The sequence below is a fragment of the Thamnophis sirtalis genome, unplaced genomic scaffold, assembly GCF_051295495.1.
Source record: "Thamnophis sirtalis isolate CommonGarterSnake01/CBP01778 unplaced genomic scaffold, rThaSir2_p1.2 scaffold_13, whole genome shotgun sequence".
NCBI classification, from domain to species: Eukaryota; Metazoa; Chordata; class Lepidosauria; order Squamata; family Natricidae; genus Thamnophis; species Thamnophis sirtalis.
Genome location: NW_028261393.1, coordinates 7,816,859 through 7,837,579, shown reverse-complemented (window position 1 = coordinate 7,837,579; position 20,721 = coordinate 7,816,859). Strand labels below are relative to the sequence as shown.

Here is a 20,721-nt window from a genome sequence, read left to right as displayed (position 1 = left end):
AATTGAAATCCCCTGATATTGCATTAATATTACACTATACAATAGAATTCAATATAGTTACTATAGGACAAGCTGAATACATTGACATATAGTAGAAATACACCAAGGGGAGGAGGAGTGGGATAGAAGGAAGAGGGGTAGAGAGGGCGGGAGAGAGGATGGGAGGGAGGGTGAGAAGGAAGGGAGGGAGTGGACCGGGAGAGAGGAGTGGTAGAGGGGGAGGGGAAGTAGGGTAGAGGGGAATGATGGAGGGAAGATAGTAAGTTGGAGGGGGCGGAAGAAAGAGGTGTACGGAGAGTGGAAGAGGTATATTGGGTTTCTATTTGAGTTTGAGTTTTATTTTATTTATATTTCTGGGGGTATTGCTGACAAGAGGAATTGCTGTGATTATTGTTTAATGTTGTATGGCCCCGGTTATGCACAGTATATATGTGACTGTATGAAAATGAAAAATAAAAACATTTTAACGGAAAAAATATAGTTACTGCCCTGCGATATAAGCTGCTTTTCAGCCTATTTTTGTCCTTGTTTTTATTGCCCTGTACCGTCTGCCAGATGGTAATAGTTTTAAAAAAAATGCCCAGGATAAGATGGATTTTTAAGAATGTTTTGAACTTTCTTAAGGCAGCGGGAGCTATAAAAGCTCTTTCAAGAGGTGAGGGCAAAGCTCACTTAATAAATGTCTTGCGCTTAACAACAGAAATGCCGGGCTCCATTTTGGTCGTAAGTCGAGGACTACCTGAAGTGTCTTCTCCCACCGAGGCATTCCTTTCTCAACAGCCCACGGCTTGCCATATCATGAGTTATGAAGTCATAAACTGGAGCTGATTTATGACCTCATGGAAGAATTCTCTTCTCACAGGAAATCTTTCTGGAAACTTCAGTCATGGCTGGTGGAGATGTCCTGATTCTCTGGTTGGTTTTTAATTCCGGGGCAACCGCTTGCTTCAACTGCTTCTCCACGGCAGCCCAGCGTCTGCGCATATGCCAATATTTTTGGGGCTATCAGAGTGAGAAGCACCAAACCTGCCTAGGGACTTTAGAAACGGCCTTCCGTCCCTTGAGCAAGACTCAGGTGGGTGAGTGCTGTTCAGGGCAGGGAGAAATTGGGCGCGGGAGGGCCATTAAGATGTTCACGTCCAGTGGGGGGGAGTTCCAGAGGTTCTCCGTGGTCTTAAGGAACAGCTGAGGGCACCATCTCTCACCTTTCTGCATTTTGAAAGGAGTTCGCTTATTATTTCCCAGAAGGTCCTTCGCCAGAAACAGGCCACAAATCTTGAAAGCTGAAGCAGAGCAAAGGCTGCTACAGGTAGTTCCCCACTTACGACAGTTTGTTTAGTGACCATTCAAAGTTACAACATCACTGGGGGAAAAACAAACCCTGACATCCAGTTTTCATACGTACATCCATTGCAGCGTCCCCGTAGTGAGTCACATGATCAAAATTCAGACGCTGGGCAACGACTCATATTTATGACGGTTGCAGTTTCCAGGGTCACATCATCCCCCTTGGACGATCTTCCAACAAGCAATGGGGGAACCAGATTCATTGAATAACCGTGTTACTAACTTAACAACGGCAGTGATTCACTTAACAACCGTGGCAAGAATAATCATAAAAGAGGGGGGGGGCGATTTAGTTAACAACAGTCTCGTTTGGCAACGGGAATTTGGGCCTCAATTTTTGTTGTAAGTCCAGGATTACTTGCTATTAGGGAGAGGAATTTAACTGGGAGCAGAAGGGGCAAAATGATTGCTCAGTGCTCAGGAAAAATAGAAGAGACAAGAAAGATTCTCAGAACAGCCCTTGATTCTGCTGTCCTTAAGAAGGGGCAGTGAAAAATTAGGAAATGCTTTCCAGATTCTGTTAAAATGCCCTACCACAGTATTTTTTTTTCAACCTTGGCGACTTTAAGATAGGGGGACTTCGACTCCCAGAATTCCCCAGCAAAGCAAGGCAGTCCACCCATCTTAAAGTCGCCAAGGCTGAAAGACACTGAATGATAAAGTTCTGGGGTTATGCTTGGCTCCTGCCTTTTTTAGAATGGAATGGAATGGAATGGAATGGAATGGAATGGAATGGAATAGAATAGAATAGAATAGAATAGAAAATTAGAATACAATGAAATAGAAATTAGAATGGAATGGAATAGAAAAGAAATTAGAATAGAATGGAATGGAATGGAATAGAATAGAAATTAGAATAGAAATTAGAATAGAATGGAATAGAATAGAAATTAGAATAGAATAGAAATTAGAATAGAATGGAATAGAAAAGAAATTAGAATAGAATAATAGAATATAATGGAATGGAATAGAATAGAATAGAAATTAGAATAGAATGGAATAGAAATTAGAATAGAATGGAATAGAATAGAAATTAGAATAGAATGGAATAGAAAAGAAATTAGAATAGAATAATAGAATAGAATGGAATGGAATAAAATAGAATAGAAATTAGAATAGAAATTAGAATAGAAATTAGAATAGAAATTAGAATAGAAATTAGAATAGAAATTAGAATAGAATGGAATAGAAAGAATAGAATGGAATAGAATAGAAATTAGAATAGAATAGAAATTAGAATAGAATAGAAATTAGAATAGAATAGAATGGAATAGAAAAGAAATTAGAATAGAATAGAATGGAATAGGAAAGAAATTAGAATAGAATAATAGAATGGAATGGAATAGAATAGAATAGAAATTAGAATAAAATAGAAATTAGAATAGAATAGAAATTAGAATAGAATAGAAAAGAAATTAGAATAGAATAGAATAGAATAGAATAGAACAGAACAGTACAGTACAGTACAGTACAGTATAGTATAGTATAGAACAGAGTAAAATAGAATTATTTATTGGCCAAGTGTGATTGGACACACAAGGAATTTGTCTTTGGTGCAGATGCTCTCAGTGTACATAAAGAAAAATAGAATACATTCATCAAGAACAAAAAGATACAACACAGTGATAGTCATAGGTTACTAATAAGCAATCAAATCATACTAGGAAACAAATAAAACAATATAAATTGAAAGGTAGAAGCAACATGGTTATAGTCGTAAGTGGGAAGAGATAGGTAGTAGGAAGAGAAGAGAAGAATAATACGTAGTAATACAGTCTTAGTAAATAATTTGACATTGCTGTGGGGATTAGTTGTTCATCAGAGTTATGGCATTCGGGGGAAAAAACCTGTTCTTGTGTCTAGTTGTTCTGGTGTGCAGTGCCCTATAGCATTGTTTTGAGGGTAGGAGTTGAAACCATTTATGTCCAGGATGTGAGGAGTCTGTAGTTATTTTCACAACCTTTTTTTTTTTTTGACTCGTGCAGTATACAGGTCCTCAATGGAAGGCAAATTGATAGCCATTGTTTTTTCTGCAGTTCTGATTATCCTCTGAAGTCTGTGTCTGTCTTGTTGGGTTGCAGAGCCAAACCAGATAGTTATGGAGGTGAAGATGACAGACTCAATCATTCCTCCGTAGAACAGAATCAGCAGCTCCTTGGGCCCATTTGAGCTTCCTGAGTTTTAGATCACGCCTTGAAGTGTTTCACGTGACCAGTCTCTGTCCTGACCTAAGAGCTGTACCTACATCTCTGCCCTCAAGGCCAGGCCTTGTCCTTCTGCTCAGAAACGGACAAACGCTTGACACCTTCCCCCCTCTTCTCTCTCTCTGCCCCAGATGTGTCTGAAATAGAGAAGCTGAAGGATGCTTTCGGCAGGGTGGTTTTCTTCTTGGAAGAGAAAGGCATGGGCAAAGGTAGGTATGCTCCGTAGAACTTGGCTGCATCTGGGCTGAGATTATCTCTCCTCTCCCCGGCCTCCACCTTTTTCGTAAGACCCAAAGCCAGCGAGCAGAGATTTTGAGAAAAATTGGGGTGACCTTTGTGGCATATATGTAGTACAGGAGGACACATTTATGCTACAGGAGCCTTCTGGATTTAGAAAACTTACTTCTTCTCTGTTGGGTTCAGAAAACGTTGTATGTATAGGTTTAGAGTAAATGCACACAGGTATTCCTCCACTTACAATTACAATTGAGCCCCAAATTTCTGTTGCTAAGGGAGGGAGGAAGAGAGAGAGAGGAAGAGAGAAAGGGAGAGAGAGAGGAAAGGCAGAGAGTGGGAGAGGGAGGAGGGAGGGGAAGAGGGAGAGAGAAGGAGAGGAGAGAGGAAGGGAGAAGAGAGAGGGAGAGAGAAGGAGAGGAGAGAGGAAGGGAGAAGAGAGAGGGAGAGAGAAAGAGAGAAAGCAAAAGAATGGGAGAGATAGAAAGAGAAATGGAGAGGGAAAAGAGAGGGAAAGAGAAAGGGAGATGGGGAAGAGAAAGGAGAGAAGAGAGAAAGAGAAAGGGAAGAGAATGAGGGAAAGAGAAAGGGATAAAGAGAAGAGAAAGAAGAGAGAAAGAAAGGGAGAGAGAGGCGAGGAAGAGAAGAGAGAGAGAGAAAAGAGGAAGGGAGAGAGAAAAAGAAAGAGAGAGAGAAAGCGAAAGAATGGGAGAGATAGAAAGAGAAAAAGAAAGGGGGAGAGAGAGAGAAGAGAAAGAGAGGAAAGGGAGAGAGAAAGAAAGTGAGAGGAAAGAGAGAAGAGAGAGAGGCAGAGAGAGAGAGAAAAGAGAAAGGGAGAGATAGAGAAAGGGAGAAAGAGAAAGGGAGAGAGAGAGAAGAGAAAGAGAGAGAGAGAACTGGATGCCACTGGCCACTTCAGCAGATGTTGAAGATCTGAGATTAGTTCAGACCTGCTGAATTCTATTCTGACTCCACTTCATTTTTGGATTCGCACCCTCCTGATGAAAGCTAAAACTAGCTATAATGTACCAGATTCTCTGGAAAAGAGATTTCTAAAGAGCAAAGAGCTGTTTCCAAGTTTATAGTTTATTTTATCAACTGCAAGGTGGCTCTTTTATTATTCAGTACGGAGAAATGACAACTCCAGTTGACCTTTGGAAGCTGAAAAATAAATATTGCTTTTATCCCCTTCTTTCTTAATATGGCTCCATTGACACAGCGTCTATAATCTTCCCACGGTCCATTAAATCACATTACTAAGATAAACAGAAGCATTCCTGTTCAGGAAATGATTAGCTGATGACAGCTCTAGCTTAACTCCTTAGAGCAATATTTCTCAACCTGGGCTGCTGGAAGGTGCGCGGACTTCAACTCCCAGGATTCCTCAGTCAGCATTGCCGTCTGGGGAATTCTGGAAGCTGAAGTCCACACATCTTAAAGCAGTGTTTCTCAACCTTGGCAACTTGAAGATGTCCGGACTTCAACTCCCAGGATTCCTCAGTCAGCATTGCCGGCTGAGGAATTCTGGAAGCTGAAGTCCACACATCTTAAAGCAGTGTTTCTCAACCTTGGCAACTTGAAGATGTCCGGACTTCAACTCCCAGAATTCCCCAGCCAGCATTCGCTGGCTGGGGAATTCTGGGAGTTGAAGTCCGGACATCTTCAAGTTGCCAAAGTTGAGAAACACTGTCTTAAAGTGACCAATGTTGGGAAGCTTTAAGAGAAACTATAGAGAAACTCTTTCCCATTTTCTAATTACACAATTACAATTATTCAGCTAGTGCTGAGTGTTGGTGACCAAGATGGGGAGGCCGATAAAAAAATATTGCTTTTTTGTTTGTGTATGTGCAACACACAGAGCCAAGCTGGGCACTTTCCAAATGTTTGACACACTGGACCAAAAAGTTTGCCTTCACTAGACTTAGTGATTCAATTATAGCCTTCTTTCTTTCTTTCTTTCTTTCTTCTTTCTTTCTTTCTTTCTTTTTTTCTTTCTCCTTCTTTCCTTCCTTCCTTCCTTCCTCCCTTCCTCCCTTCCTCCCTTCCTCCCTTCCTCCCTTCCTCCCTTCGGTTCCCTTCCCTTCCTTCCCTTTCCTCTCCTCTCCCCTCCTCTCCTCTCTTGCCCTGGGTTTTGCTGCCTGGGGAATTCTGGGAGTTGAAGTCCTCCAGGCTTAAAGTTGCCAAGGTTGGAGACCCCTGCTTTAAAGCCTTTTTTAACCAATAAAACCAAAGCAAAACTTTCCTCCTTCTTCAATAAGTGGGAAATGTGCAGACCCAGACGGTTGCAATTCAAGCAGAGGCCACAGCACAGTAGCTGCTTGAATGTCTGGAAGAGCCAGGTTCATGCCTGCAGCGGGGCGGCCCGTGTGAAGGTTGCGTGCAGCTTGAGTGTGTACATGTCTTGATCAAAGGAAAGAGAGCAACTGGGCGTTTTCTCCACCTCTCCGCAGCCCTTTTCCAGCAAGCGGTTCCTGAGGCTGTGAAAGAGGTGGAAAAAGAAGTAGCACAACTCAAAGCAGGTAAGAAGAGGAGAGCTGCAGCTTTTGGAAGAGGAGGTTTTGCTACGTGTTTGAGTTTGAGTTTGAGTAGTTTATTTATATGCCGCCCTTTTCCCTGGGGGGACTCAGGGCGGCTTACAATTCGGAAGGAAGGGAAAACAAACAGATTAACACATAAGACAGTACATCATTAAAAAGCACAACATTCATACAATTCCGGTGGGTTACGGTCTTTAACCCCAGGCCTGACGGGACAGCCAGGTTTTAAGGGCTGTGCGGAAGGTCTGGAGGGTGGTGAGGGTACGAATCTCCACGGGGAGATCGTTCCATAGGGTCGGAGCCGCCACCGAGAAGGCTCTCCTCCGCGTGGTTGCCAGTCGACACTGACCGGCCGATGGAACTCGGAGGAGGCCTAATCTATGCGATCTAATTGGTCTAGTGGAGGTAATTGGCAGTAGGCGGTCTCTCAAGTACCCAGGCCCACTACCATGAAGGGCTTTGTAGGTGACAAGTAGCACCTTGAAGCGCACCTGGAGATCGACAGGTAGCCAGTGCAGCTCGCGGAGGATAGGTGTTATGTGGGTGAAACGAGGTGCACCCACAATCGCTCGCGCGGCTGCATTCTGGACTAGCTGAAGTCGCCGAATACTCTTCAAGGGCAGCCCCATGTAGAGCACATTACAGTACTCCAGCCTAGAGGTCACAAGGCTTGATGTTGGATGGAGGAGTCTCGGCTGCACTCCGGTTGTTTTCTTGCAGGCAATTTCTTACCCAGCTAGGTAACATCATCAGCGCTGGGGTTGGATTCTAATCCATAGCTTGGCACAGAGGCTGTTTTTGCTGTTTTCTTGTGCCATATACTACGACCAATCAATCAAGTCTTTTTTTTGCTATCATAGACCAGCACAGGAAGGGTGGAATATAAACCAAAAGATGATTTTAAAAGATAATGCACAAAAATGCCATTTGTTACTTTTTAATATTATTAATTGTATCCCACCCTTCCTATGTCTGGTTTATGACTGTTGATCACCAAGATCTGAAGTTTTAGTCTTTCAAGGTTTTGGACTTGTGCAGGAGCCCATCACAGAGAGAGAGGGGGGGGAGAGAGAGAGAGAGGAGAGAGAAAGAAAAAGGGAGAGAGAGAAAGAGAGAGAAGAAAGAGGGAGGGAGAGAGAGAAAAAATGGGGGGGGAGAGAAAGAGAAAGAAAAAGTGAAAGAATGGGAGAGATAGAAAGAAAAAAGAAAGGGGGAGGGAGAAGAGAGAGAGGGAGAGAGAATGGAAGAAAGGGAGAGAGAAAGGAAGAAAGGGAGCGAGAAAGAGAGAGAAGAGAGGGAGGCAGAGAGAGAGAGAGAAGAGAAAGAACGGGAGAGAAAGAAAAAGAGAAAGGGAGAGAGAGAAAGGGAGAGAGAGAGAGAAGAGGGAGGCAGAGAGAGAGAGAAGGAAAAGAGAAAGAATGGGAGAGATAGAAAGAGAAGAGAGGGAGGCAGAGAGAGAGAAGAGAAAGAGGTGAGAGAGAGAAGAGGGAGGCAGAGAGAGAGAGAAGGAAAAGAGAAAGAATGGGAAAGAGAGAAAGAGAAGAGAGGGAGACAGAGAGAGAAGAGAAAGAATGGGAGAGATAGAAAAAGAGAAAGGGAGAGAGAGAAAGGAGAGAGAGAGAAAGGGAGAGAAAGAAAGAAAGAAAGAAAGAAAGAAAGGGAAAGAGGTGAGAGGGAGAAGAGGGAGGCAGAGAGAGAGAAGGAAAAGAGAAAGAATGGGAGAGATAGAAAGAGAAGGAGAAAGAGAAAGGGAGAGATAGAAAGAGAGAAAGGGAGAGAGAGAGAAAGAAAGAAAGGGAGAGAGAGAGGAGAGAAAGAGAGAGAAGAGAGGGAAGGAGGGAGGGAGAGTTGGAGAGAGAGAGAGAGAGAACTGGATGCCACTGGCCACTTCAGCAGATGTTGAAGATCTGAGATTAGTTCAGACCTGCTGAATTCTATTCTGACTCCACTTCATTTTTGGATTCGCACCCTCCTGATGAAAGCTAAAACTAGCTATAATGTACCAGATTCTCTGGAAAAGAGATTTCTAAAGAGCAAAGAGCTGTTTCCAAGTTTATAGTTTATTTTATCAACTGCAAGGTGGCTCTTTTATTATTCAGTACGGAGAAATGACAACTCCAGTTGACCTTTGGAAGCTGAAAAATAAATATTGCTTTTATCCCCTTCTTTCTTAATATGGCTCCATTGACACAGCGTCTATAATCTTCCCACGGTCCATTAAATCACATTACTAAGATAAACAGAAGCATTCCTGTTCAGGAAATGATTAGCTGATGACAGCTCTAGCTTAACTCCTTAGAGCAATATTTCTCAACCTGGGCTGCTGGAAGGTGCGCGGACTTCAACTCCCAGGATTCCTCAGTCAGCATTGCCGTCTGGGGAATTCTGGAAGCTGAAGTCCACACATCTTAAAGCAGTGTTTCTCAACCTTGGCAACTTGAAGATGTCCGGACTTCAACTCCCAGGATTCCTCAGTCAGCATTGCCGGCTGAGGAATTCTGGAAGCTGAAGTCCACACATCTTAAAGCAGTGTTTCTCAACCTTGGCAACTTGAAGATGTCCGGACTTCAACTCCCAGAATTCCCCAGCCAGCATTCGCTGGCTGGGGAATTCTGGGAGTTGAAGTCCGGACATCTTCAAGTTGCCAAAGTTGAGAAACACTGTCTTAAAGTGACCAATGTTGGGAAGCTTTAAGAGAAACTATAGAGAAACTCTTTCCCATTTTCTAATTACACAATTACAATTATTCAGCTAGTGCTGAGTGTTGGTGACCAAGATGGGGAGGCCGATAAAAAAATATTGCTTTTTTGTTTGTGTATGTGCAACACACAGAGCCAAGCTGGGCACTTTCCAAATGTTTGACACACTGGACCAAAAAGTTTGCCTTCACTAGACTTAGTGATTCAATTATAGCCTTCTTTCTTTCTTTCTTTCTTTCTTCTTTCTTTCTTTCTTTCTTTTTTTCTTTCTCCTTCTTTCCTTCCTTCCTTCCTTCCTCCCTTCCTCCCTTCCTCCCTTCCTCCCTTCCTCCCTTCCTCCCTTCGGTTCCCTTCCCTTCCTTCCCTTTCCTCTCCTCTCCCCTCCTCTCCTCTCTTGCCCTGGGTTTTGCTGCCTGGGGAATTCTGGGAGTTGAAGTCCTCCAGGCTTAAAGTTGCCAAGGTTGGAGACCCCTGCTTTAAAGCCTTTTTTAACCAATAAAACCAAAGCAAAACTTTCCTCCTTCTTCAATAAGTGGGAAATGTGCAGACCCAGACGGTTGCAATTCAAGCAGAGGCCACAGCACAGTAGCTGCTTGAATGTCTGGAAGAGCCAGGTTCATGCCTGCAGCGGGGCGGCCCGTGTGAAGGTTGCGTGCAGCTTGAGTGTGTACATGTCTTGATCAAAGGAAAGAGAGCAACTGGGCGTTTTCTCCACCTCTCCGCAGCCCTTTTCCAGCAAGCGGTTCCTGAGGCTGTGAAAGAGGTGGAAAAAGAAGTAGCACAACTCAAAGCAGGTAAGAAGAGGAGAGCTGCAGCTTTTGGAAGAGGAGGTTTTGCTACGTGTTTGAGTTTGAGTTTGAGTAGTTTATTTATATGCCGCCCTTTTCCCTGGGGGGACTCAGGGCGGCTTACAATTCGGAAGGAAGGGAAAACAAACAGATTAACACATAAGACAGTACATCATTAAAAAGCACAACATTCATACAATTCCGGTGGGTTACGGTCTTTAACCCCAGGCCTGACGGGACAGCCAGGTTTTAAGGGCTGTGCGGAAGGTCTGGAGGGTGGTGAGGGTACGAATCTCCACGGGGAGATCGTTCCATAGGGTCGGAGCCGCCACCGAGAAGGCTCTCCTCCGCGTGGTTGCCAGTCGACACTGACCGGCCGATGGAACTCGGAGGAGGCCTAATCTATGCGATCTAATTGGTCTAGTGGAGGTAATTGGCAGTAGGCGGTCTCTCAAGTACCCAGGCCCACTACCATGAAGGGCTTTGTAGGTGACAAGTAGCACCTTGAAGCGCACCTGGAGATCGACAGGTAGCCAGTGCAGCTCGCGGAGGATAGGTGTTATGTGGGTGAAACGAGGTGCACCCACAATCGCTCGCGCGGCTGCATTCTGGACTAGCTGAAGTCGCCGAATACTCTTCAAGGGCAGCCCCATGTAGAGCACATTACAGTACTCCAGCCTAGAGGTCACAAGGCTTGATGTTGGATGGAGGAGTCTCGGCTGCACTCCGGTTGTTTTCTTGCAGGCAATTTCTTACCCAGCTAGGTAACATCATCAGCGCTGGGGTTGGATTCTAATCCATAGCTTGGCACAGAGGCTGTTTTTGCTGTTTTCTTGTGCCATATACTACGACCAATCAATCAAGTCTTTTTTTTGCTATCATAGACCAGCACAGGAAGGGTGGAATATAAACCAAAAGATGATTTTAAAAGATAATGCACAAAAATGCCATTTGTTACTTTTTAATATTATTAATTGTATCCCACCCTTCCTATGTCTGGTTTATGACTGTTGATCACCAAGATCTGAAGTTTTAGTCTTTCAAGGTTTTGGACTTGTGCAGGAGCCCATCACAGAGAGAGAGGGGGGGGGGAGAGAGAGAGAGAGGAGAGAGAAAGAAAAAGGGAGAGAGAGAAAGAGAGAGAAGAAAGAGGGAGGGAGAGAGAGAAAAAATGGGGGGGGAGAGAAAGAGAAAGAAAAAGTGAAAGAATGGGAGAGATAGAAAGAAAAAAGAAAGGGGGAGGGAGAAGAGAGAGAGGGAGAGAGAATGGAAGAAAGGGAGAGAGAAAGGAAGAAAGGGAGCGAGAAAGAGAGAGAAGAGAGGGAGGCAGAGAGAGAGAGAGAAGAGAAAGAACGGGAGAGAAAGAAAAAGAGAAAGGGAGAGAGAGAAAGGGAGAGAGAGAGAGAAGAGGGAGGCAGAGAGAGAGAGAAGGAAAAGAGAAAGAATGGGAGAGATAGAAAGAGAAGAGAGGGAGGCAGAGAGAGAGAAGAGAAAGAGGTGAGAGAGAGAAGAGGGAGGCAGAGAGAGAGAGAAGGAAAAGAGAAAGAATGGGAAAGAGAGAAAGAGAAGAGAGGGAGACAGAGAGAGAAGAGAAAGAATGGGAGAGATAGAAAAAGAGAAAGGGAGAGAGAGAAAGGAGAGAGAGAGAAAGGGAGAGAAAGAAAGAAAGAAAGAAAGAAAGAAAGGGAAAGAGGTGAGAGGGAGAAGAGGGAGGCAGAGAGAGAGAAGGAAAAGAGAAAGAATGGGAGAGATAGAAAGAGAAGGAGAAAGAGAAAGGGAGAGATAGAAAGAGAGAAAGGGAGAGAGAGAGAAAGAAAGAAAGGGAGAGAGAGAGGAGAGAAAGAGAGAGAAGAGAGGGAAGGAGGGAGGGAGAGTTGGAGAGAGAGAGAGAGAGAACTGAATGCCTCTGGCTACTTCAGCAGCTGCTGAAGATCTGAGATTAGTTCAGACCTGCTGAATTCCATTCTTACTCCTCCTCTTTCGGGTTCGCACCCTACATGCGGTTCCTGAAACAAACAAACAACTTGGGTTCACCCAAATGCCAAATACGGGTGGCAGCGATGAGGAAAACCAGCTGAGTTTAGCATCTTGTGCCAAACCCAGCTGCTCCTCCTTTAACTCAGGTCAACTAAACCTGTGGTCTGAATCCTAGACTATCCATTGCTTCAAGGCTGGGGTAGATGGTGCTGAGGAAGCCGTCACACCTAGCTTAGGAGTTTTCCCCCAAGAATTCACTGGATTATTAAACCAATTAAGATGGATTGTTTAGCTTTTAAAAATATAAAAAAATCAGCCTCGGTTTGAGCCGAGGGAAACGATCTGCTTCCAGAGAACTTTTAAAAATGGCAAACTATTTTTCAGTTCAGTTTTTCAGTTTTGGTTTATTTGTATGCCGCCCTTCTCCAGGAGGGACTCAGGGCGGCGAACAACTCAAAGGGGAAAGGGAACATAAACAACAGTACACATAATTAAAATACACGAAAATCACCCAGCCATACCAGTCGAGAGGGGAGGGGAACTCATCAACCCCAGGCCTGCCGGCACAGCCAGGTTTTGACGGCTTTCCGGAAGGCCTGGAGAGAGGTGAGGGTCCGGATCTCCGCGGGGAGTTCGTTCCAAAGGGCCGGAGCTGCTACAGAGAAGGCCCTCCCCCGGGTGGTAGCCAGATGGCATTGGCTGGTGGATGGAACCCGGAGGAGGCCGACCCTGTGCGATCTGACGGGTCTTTGGGAGGTAATTGGCAGCAGGCGGTCTCTCAAGTACCCAGGTCCAATACCATGAAGGGCTTTATAAGTTACGACTAGCACTTTGAAGCGTATCCGGAGACCGATCGGTAGCCAGTGCAGCTCGCGGAGGATAGGTGTAACGTAGCAATTTGGATTGCTAAATACTGTTGACCCATCCTACAAAATAGGGGATCCAGCTTATTGTTACATCTGAACATTGAGGCTGTGGTCAAATGCCAAATCAGAAAAAAACTACATCTCGGCTTCCCTTCTGTCTTTACAGCACCACCTTGCATTCCACCATGTGGTAAGTCCAAAAATCTTCTTCCTCAGATAATATCCCTGTCTCCCATCTACCTCACTTCCCCATTAACTTATCTTTCTATATCAGAATAACAAAGTTTGAAGGGACCTTGGAGGTCTTCTAGCCCAACCCCCTGATCAGGCAGGAAACCCTATACATTGTCCAATCTCTTCTTAAAAACTTCCAGTGTTGGAGCACCCACAACTTCTGAAGGCAAACTGTTCCACTGATGAATTGTTCTCGCTATCAGGAAATTCCCCCTTAGTTTTAGGTTGCTTCTCTCCTTGATTAGTTTCCACCCGTTGCTTCTTGTTCTACCCTCAGGTGCCTTGGAGAATGACTTGACTCCCTCTTCTTTGGGGCAGCCCCTGAGATATTGGAACCCTGCTATCATGTCTCCCTTGGTCCTTCTTTCCATTAAACTAGACATACCCAGTTCCTGCAACCGTTCTTCATATGTTTTAGCCTCCAGTCCCCTAATCATCTTTGTTGCTCTTCCCTGCACTCTGTCTCAACATCTTGGTGATGACCACAAATGGATGCAGTATTCCAAGTGTGGTCTTACCAAGGCATTATGTTCTCACAACCTCTTTTCATGTTCCTTGCAGGTTACCAGAAAGAAGCTCACCACTACAAATGTTCCTCTTGTTCCATTGTGGATTGCCAGCTACCCATCGATTGCCCAAGTAACAGTTCCTTAAAAAAAAAAAAAACCTAGGGGTTTGCTACTGTAGGGTTTCCTGGCTAAGCATTGGGTTGGACTAGAAGACCTCCGAGGTCATTTCCAATTCTATTGTTCTATTCTATTCTATTTTATTCTATTCATTTTTCCTTCCATATTGTATTCTATTCATTTTTCCTTCCATATTCTATTCTATTCATTTTTTCTTCCATATACTATTCTATTCATTTTTCCTATTCTATACTATTCTATTCATTTTTCGTTCCCTATTCTATTCTATTCATTTTTCCATCCATATTCTATTCTGTTCTATTCATTTTTCCTGCCCTATTCTATTTATTTTTCCTTCCCTATTCTATTCTAGTCATTTTCCCTTCCCTATTCTATTTACTTTTCCTTCCCTATTCTATTCTATTCTAGTCATTTTTCCTTCCCTATTCTATTCTATTCTATTCTATTCTGTTCTATTCTGTTCTATTCATTTTTTCTTCCATATACTATTCTATTCATTTTTCCTATTCTATTCTATTCTATTTTTCTGTTCTGTTCTGTTCTATTCTGTTCTATTCATTTTTCCTGCCCTATTCTATTTATTTTTCCTGCCCTATTCTATTCTAGTCATTTTTCCTTCCCTATTCTATTCTATTCTGTTCTGTTCTGTTCTATTCTGTTCTATTCATTTTTTCTTCCATATACTATTCTATTCTATTCTATTTATTTTTCCTTCTCTATTCTATTCTATTCTATTCTATTCATTTTCCCTTCCATATTCTAATCTATGCTATTCTATTCTAAACTTAAACTAGAGATTTGTTAAAGGAGCTGCAATGGGTGCTCCCCCCGCAGGAAGGGCTGGGAAAGACCCCTGTCTGAAACCCCTAAAAACCTCAGGCAATCCCGAGGCTCCATTCATACAACACGACATCTGTCTTCTGAATTAAACCACTTTCTGAAGTTGCACAGCCCAGTGAACTCCCAGCTAACAGATTGGCTTTTGCACCAAACTCTCAGGCCCAAAGCCAAACAAAGTGAACAAGCAATAATGTTTAATGCAGGTAGTCCTCGATTTACAACAGTTCATTTAGTGACTGTTCAAAGTTACAATGAAAAAAGGACCGTTATTCACACTTATGACCATTGCAGCCTCCCCGTGGTCACGTGATCAAAATTCAGACACTTGGCGACTGACTCATATTTATGACCATTGAGGTGATCCCCTTTTGCGACCTTTAATGAGACCTTTGCAAAGTCGTTGGGGGAAGGCCAGCTTCACTTAGCAACCATGTGACTTACTTAAGAACCGCAGTCATTCACTTAACGAATGTGGCAAAATTCACTTCGCAAATGTTTCACTTAGCAACAGAAATTTGGGCCTCAATCGTGGCCGTAAGTCCAGGACTCCCTGTATGTTGTGTGGGTGGTGTCTGACCCGGGTAAATGCTTTGTGTGAATGCAGGTAACGTAAACTAGGGGCAGGCGAGCATTTGGTGGCAGTAAATCACCCGCCTGTATTATCTTCATGATTCTTCCAGTTCAGGATATGCACAAGTTGGAAGGAGATGCAACTTTTCTGAACTGTGAAGTCGCCTTCCGGACTTCCTCGGATCGAACCTTCCGGTGGAAATTTGTCAAAGATGTAAGTAACCCTTTGTGGATTGAGGTTCCATCACGTGGCAAGGTGTTAGATTTAGGAGGAGGTAAATTCCTTTAGATCTTTTTGCTCTAAGGGGGAGTTTATCCCCAAATAGCCCCCTGGATCACAGAGTGGTCTTCTACATTTGAAAACATATTTATTCTCTTCTATTATCAGCAAAAATAAAGAGTGGGAAATGAGCATCCAACACCAACAACGAAAGGAAAAACAAATATTGTGTACAAAAAAGAGAGAAACAAAAGTCAAACAGAGCCGAGGTGGCGCAGTGGTTAAATGCAGCACTGCAGGCTACTTCAGCTGACTGCAGTTCTGCAGTTCGGCTGTTCAAATCTCACCGGCTCAAGGTTGACTCAGCCTTCCATCCTTCCGAGGTGGGTAAAATGAGGACCCGGATTGTTGTTGGGGGCAATATGCCGACTCTGTAAACCGCTTAGAGAGGGCTGAAAGCCCTATGAAGTGGCATATAAGTCTAACTGCTATACTCTAACAATAAACTTTTAAAAAAATCTACTCCAGCTGGATGATCAACATGTAATTTTTAAAAAAAAACTAATATGTTCTCCTTCCCTTATGTAATGGGTTTACAAATAGTTATAAACTTTACCATCTGTATTTAGCAAAAATACTGTATTAAATATTAAATAATTATAAAAATAATTAAAACCTTCGAGACCGCCTACTGCCACATATCTCCCAGCGGCCAGTAAGATTCCCACAGATTGGGCCTCCTTCAGATGCCGTCAGCCAGACAGTGTCGGCTGGCGGCTCCCCGGAGGAGAGCCTTCTCTGTGGCTGCTCCGACTCTCTGGAATCAGCTACCTCCAGAGATCCGGACCATACCCACTCTCGTGGCCTTCAGGAAAGCTGTAAAAACCTGGCTGTTCCAGCAGGCCTGGGGCTGTTGACCTCATTGTTGAGGTCCAGCCGCGATTGGAATGAATGCAACTGGTTTTGTGATTTTAAACTGTCTTTCTTTTCTTCTTGTTTTTTCTTCTTCTCTTTTTTCTGCTTTTTTTTTGTAAGCCGCCCGGAGTCCTACGGGATTGGGCGGCATATAAATTTTAATAATAAATAAATAAATAAACAAATATCCCAGATATGGAAAGCTATCTAATTATCGAAACGACCCAACATCTAATCACAATATACCCCAAAGTAGCTAGAAAGTATTACCTTCCAGGACCTGATTCTCCACCTCAATCCACAGCTCAGGACGGAGGAACTGTTTCTCTTCCATGACCTTAATTTTGGAGTCAACCCTTCCCTCCTCATTCGACCCACCCTGGGATCCCATCACGGGACTTTTGCCTGCGAACTTGAAGAGGACAATGACGTGGTGATCAGGAAGTATTTTTATGTCAACGGTGAGGGGCCGAAACTTTCTGCGGTCCAGACTGAGCGCTTCAAATCGGGGAGGCCACATTCGAATAGGGAAGCCAATGGTTTGTCGAGGGACGCAGCGGCTCAGTGGCTAAGACGCTGAGCGCGTTGATCAGAAAGGTCGGCAGTTCAGTGGTTTGAACCCCAACTAGCGCCGCGAAACGGAGTGAGCTCCCGTTACTTGTCTCAGCTTCTGCCAAGTTGGCAGTTCGAAAGCACGTAAAAATGCAAGTAGAAAAATAGGAGCCACTTTGGTGGGAAGGTAAGAGCATTCCATGCGCCTTTGGTGTTTAGTCATGCCGGCCACATGACCACCGAGACGTCTTCGGACAGCGCTGGCTCTTCGGCTTTGAAACGGAGATGAGCACCACCCCCTAGAGTCGGGAACGACTAGCACATATGTGCGAGAGGCCCTGATTTATTAGTTGTTCTTCTGGCAACTCTGTGCATGTGCACACTGGGAACAGGCTCCTGCTGTTCCTCTGCCTCACTGCTGTCTGACTTTGAAGGCAGCTGATAACTGGCACATGGCTCTGTCCCCCTCTCTGCCTCCGACACAGAGCCCTCATCCGAGCCTTCCCCAGACTCCACGACTGGCCCATGTGCCTCCCCAACCTCCTCACTGTCCGAATCTGCTGCCAGCTCTGCTGGCGGGCCACAAGTCCAACTGTTTTGTTGTTGTTGTGTGTGTCCCCCTCTTCTCTTACTGCAGTGACAGAAAAAAGGCTTGGGGAAGAGAAAAAGCTGCAAGAAATGTTTAAAGCCATCCTGAATTCCCCACCGGAGTCAGGACAGGAAGCAGTGGTAGTGAACAAGCTACCTTCCCTTCAAGATCTGCTGTCCCAGCCTGATTATCTCCGGAAAAGGGGAGTCATTGTGCTTATCCTTGGAATAACTGGGATATCCCTGCTTGTTACTTTAGCCCTTCTGTAAGTACTTTGCAGAGCTAATTTATGTGGTGGTTAAGACATTGGGCTAAAATAAAATAAAATAAAATAAAATAAAATAAAATAAAATAAATAAAATAAAATAAAATAAAATAAAATAAAATAAAATAAAATAAAATAAAATAAAATAAAATAAAATAAAATAAAATAAAATAAAATAAAATAAAATAAAATAAAATAAAATAAAATAAAATAAAATAAAATAAAATAAAATAAATAAAAAAATAAAATAAAATAATAAAATAAAATAATAAATAAAATAAAATAAAATAAAATAAAATAAAATAAAAAACAGCTGGCTTTGCACCCAAAGTGGGACTGAGAAGAGATTGAACGACCATTTATGTCTGAAGTGGTATAGAGTTTCCTGCTTGAGCAGAGGGTTGGACTAGAAGACCTCCAAGGACCCCTCTGACTCTATCACACGTAGTCCTCGACTTACGACCACAATTGAGGCCAAAAATGTTTTCCATTTTTTAAAAAAAAGATATATATTTTTAGTACAAATAATCCATCTTCCATTAAACAGTGTGTTGTCTGGGTACAAATGTTTTTTGCAATAACAGTTAAAATTTACAAATTGTTTATTCTTAGCTTAATACCAATACATTAAACATACGATATTTTACATCCTCTTCTTCTTCTTCTGAACTCTATTAACTATTTTCCATAATTTACTCATCTACTTTTATTTCTAATTTTTATTTTTATCCTCTAACCATCGATAAAATGTTTCCCACGGGGTTTGTATTTTTGGGGGTATTGTTGACAAGAGGAACGGCTGTGTTTATTGTTTAATGTTATATGGCCCCGGTTATGCACAGTATATATGTGACTGTACGAAATGAAAATGGAAAATAAAGACACATTTATTAAAAAAAAAATGTTTCCCACGGTATGAACCAGGCCATCGTCACTTTAAAGCAACTGTCGTAAATTGAGGACTACCTGTTTTCTGTTAAGATGTGGTTCGCCTTGGGCCGGTCATTCTCTCTCAGCCCCAGGAAGCAAACAATGGCAATCCACTTCCAAAATCATGCCAAGAAAACTGCAGGGACTTGTCCAGGCGAACACAACTTAACAAAAGGAAAGAGAAACAATATTTGCAGGAGTCCTTCTGGCTGCCATAATTAAATTGCTCGGGCAATTTGACTGGGTCAGAATGTCTCCTGACTCAGTTATCTCAGAGCTGATCCGAAAAAAGGTGCTTTTTTACTTCCAGCCCTACCATCAAATGGAACCTGGACACTTTCCCTGTTCTTAGACGGGTGGGAGTCTATCAAATGCCAGGAAAATCAGGGGATTCAGGCACTTCAAATGACAATAAAAGTTTTATTGGGAGCTTAACCTCTCTACAAGAATCTGTACTATTAACGGGCAAGGAAGGGGGGAAGGAAGGAGGAAAGGAAGGGGGAAAGGAAGGAGAGAAGGAGAAAAGAAAGGAGGGAAGGAAGGAGGGAAGGAGAGAAGGAGGGAAGGGGAAGGAGGGAGGGAAGGAAGGGGAGTAGGAGAGAAGAAACGAGGGTATTAACGGGCAAGGGAATTTAGCGGGAGATACGAAAAGGTGACTCAGTGGCCAAGATGCTGAGCTTGTCGATCAGAAAGGTCGGCGGTTCAAATCCCTACTGCCGCGTAATGTAGGTGAGCTCCCGTTACTTGTCTCAGCTTCTGCCAACCTAGCAGTTCGAAAGCATGTAAAAATGCAAGTAGAAAAATAGAGGCCACCTTTGGTGGGAAGGTAACAGCCTTTGGCGTTTAGTCATGTCGGCCACATGACCACGGAGATGTCTTCGGACAGCCGCTGGCTCTTCGGCTTTGAAACGGAGTTGAGCACCGCCCCCTAGAGTCAGGAACGACTAGCACAGATGTGCCAGGGTAACCTTTACCTTAACAAAAGCATTCAAAGTGGGCTGCATGTAGATCTCTTGCAAACACTCAAGGGATTTATGACTGATGATGCGTTTTCAGTGCACCCCTCCCTCCGCTCAGCTAATCAGCCAGCTTTGCAATACAATGGGCGAAAAGCGGGGCTCAAGAGGGCATCGACGCGTCCCCCTTAATCGCCGCATTAAAACAAGCCGCCCTTTCGCGGATGCAAATCTTCACGATTGCCCAATGATGCATGTGAAAAGACCTGGATTCCCTTTAATCCACGCCGCCAAAGAGCTCCCACTTTGCCCCCCACCCACCCGCGCACACGCCCTGCCTTTGTGGATGGAAAGTTATCTAAAGTAGACCTTTTGTTCACCTTAGCCATCCCGCTCTAGTCCCGGTCCAAGGGCAAAGCCTTTGTTAATCAGGGTTTATTCCCCTCTCCAGGTCGCTGTATCGCTGGGCGACGGACTTCAAGCCGTGAATCGGGAGACCCTGCCGTCTTTTTCAGTGTATTTGATTCCCCCCCCCCCCACACACACGACCGCTTGGGGGGCCGCCACGATCAGAGCCCATTAAGAACGGGCAAGCTCGCCTTAACGTCACGCGAGGCACGGAGTCTTGTCAATACTTCAGCCCCGTGAAATTCGCGAAGCCACACGCCTTCGCCTAGCAGGCAGGATGGAGCTGGGGGCGGGGGGGGGGGAGAAAACAGGATAGGAAGCCCGGAGCGATCGTTTTCTTTTAGCTCCTTCTCCTCCTCCTCTTCTCCTCTCCCTCCTTTCCTTTCATTCCTTCCTTTCTCTCTTCCCTTCCCTTCACCTTCCTGTCCTTCCCTCCCTCTCCTTCCTCCCTCCTTTCCTTTTCCTTCCTTCCTTCCCTTTCTCTCTTCCATCCCTTTCTCTCTTCGCTTCCCTCTTCCCTTCCTGTCCCTTCCTCACCTACCTTCTTTCCTCCCTCCCTCTTTTCCTTTTCTTTCTTTCCCTCTCTTTCTTCCTTCCCTTCCCTCTTCCCCTTCCCTTCCTATCCCTCCCCCTTCCTTCCTTCCTTCCCTTTCTCTCTTCCATCCCTTTCTCTCTTCGCTTCCCTCTTCCCTTCCCTTCCTGTCCCTCCCTCACCTACCTTCTTTCCTTCCTTCCTCCCTCCTTTCCTTTTCTTTCTTTCCCTCTTTCTCCCTTCCCTTCCCTCTTCCCCTTCCCTTCCTATCCCTCCCCCTTCCTTCCTTCTTTCCTTCCTTCCCTTTCTATCTTCCATCCCTTTCTCTCTTCGCTTCCCTCTTCCCTTCCTGTCCCTCCCTCACCTACCTTCTTCCCTCCCTCCCTCCTTTCCTTTTCTTTCTTTCCCTCT

The 20,721-nt window shown here is 44.1% G+C and overlaps 1 protein-coding gene across 1 annotated transcript; it reads left to right on the top strand.

Moving 5' to 3' along the window:
* Positions 1-886: 886 nt before the first annotated feature.
* Positions 887-19,858, top strand: SPACA6 (sperm acrosome associated 6). Its single transcript, XM_087727989.1, has 9 exons — positions 887-1,079; positions 3,683-3,760; positions 6,236-6,304; positions 12,819-12,842; positions 13,448-13,525; positions 15,054-15,157; positions 16,383-16,539; positions 17,268-17,484; positions 19,822-19,858. The coding sequence occupies exons 1-9, from the start codon at positions 887-889 to the stop codon at positions 19,856-19,858; spliced, it is 957 nt and encodes a 318-aa protein (XP_087584115.1).
* Positions 19,859-20,721: the final 863 nt, after the last annotated feature.

Excerpts from the sequence above, each read along its gene's own strand:
- SPACA6 (XM_087727989.1), top strand. The coding sequence starts at position 887 with ATGGCTGGTGGAGATGTCCTGATTCTCTGGTTGGTTTTTAATTCCGGG. Across the intron at positions 3,761-6,235 it reads AGAGAAAGGCATGGGCAAAG|CCCTTTTCCAGCAAGCGGTT; the intron begins GTAGGTATGCTC and ends ACCTCTCCGCAG. Across the intron at positions 6,305-12,818 it reads AGTAGCACAACTCAAAGCAG|CACCACCTTGCATTCCACCA; the intron begins GTAAGAAGAGGA and ends CTGTCTTTACAG.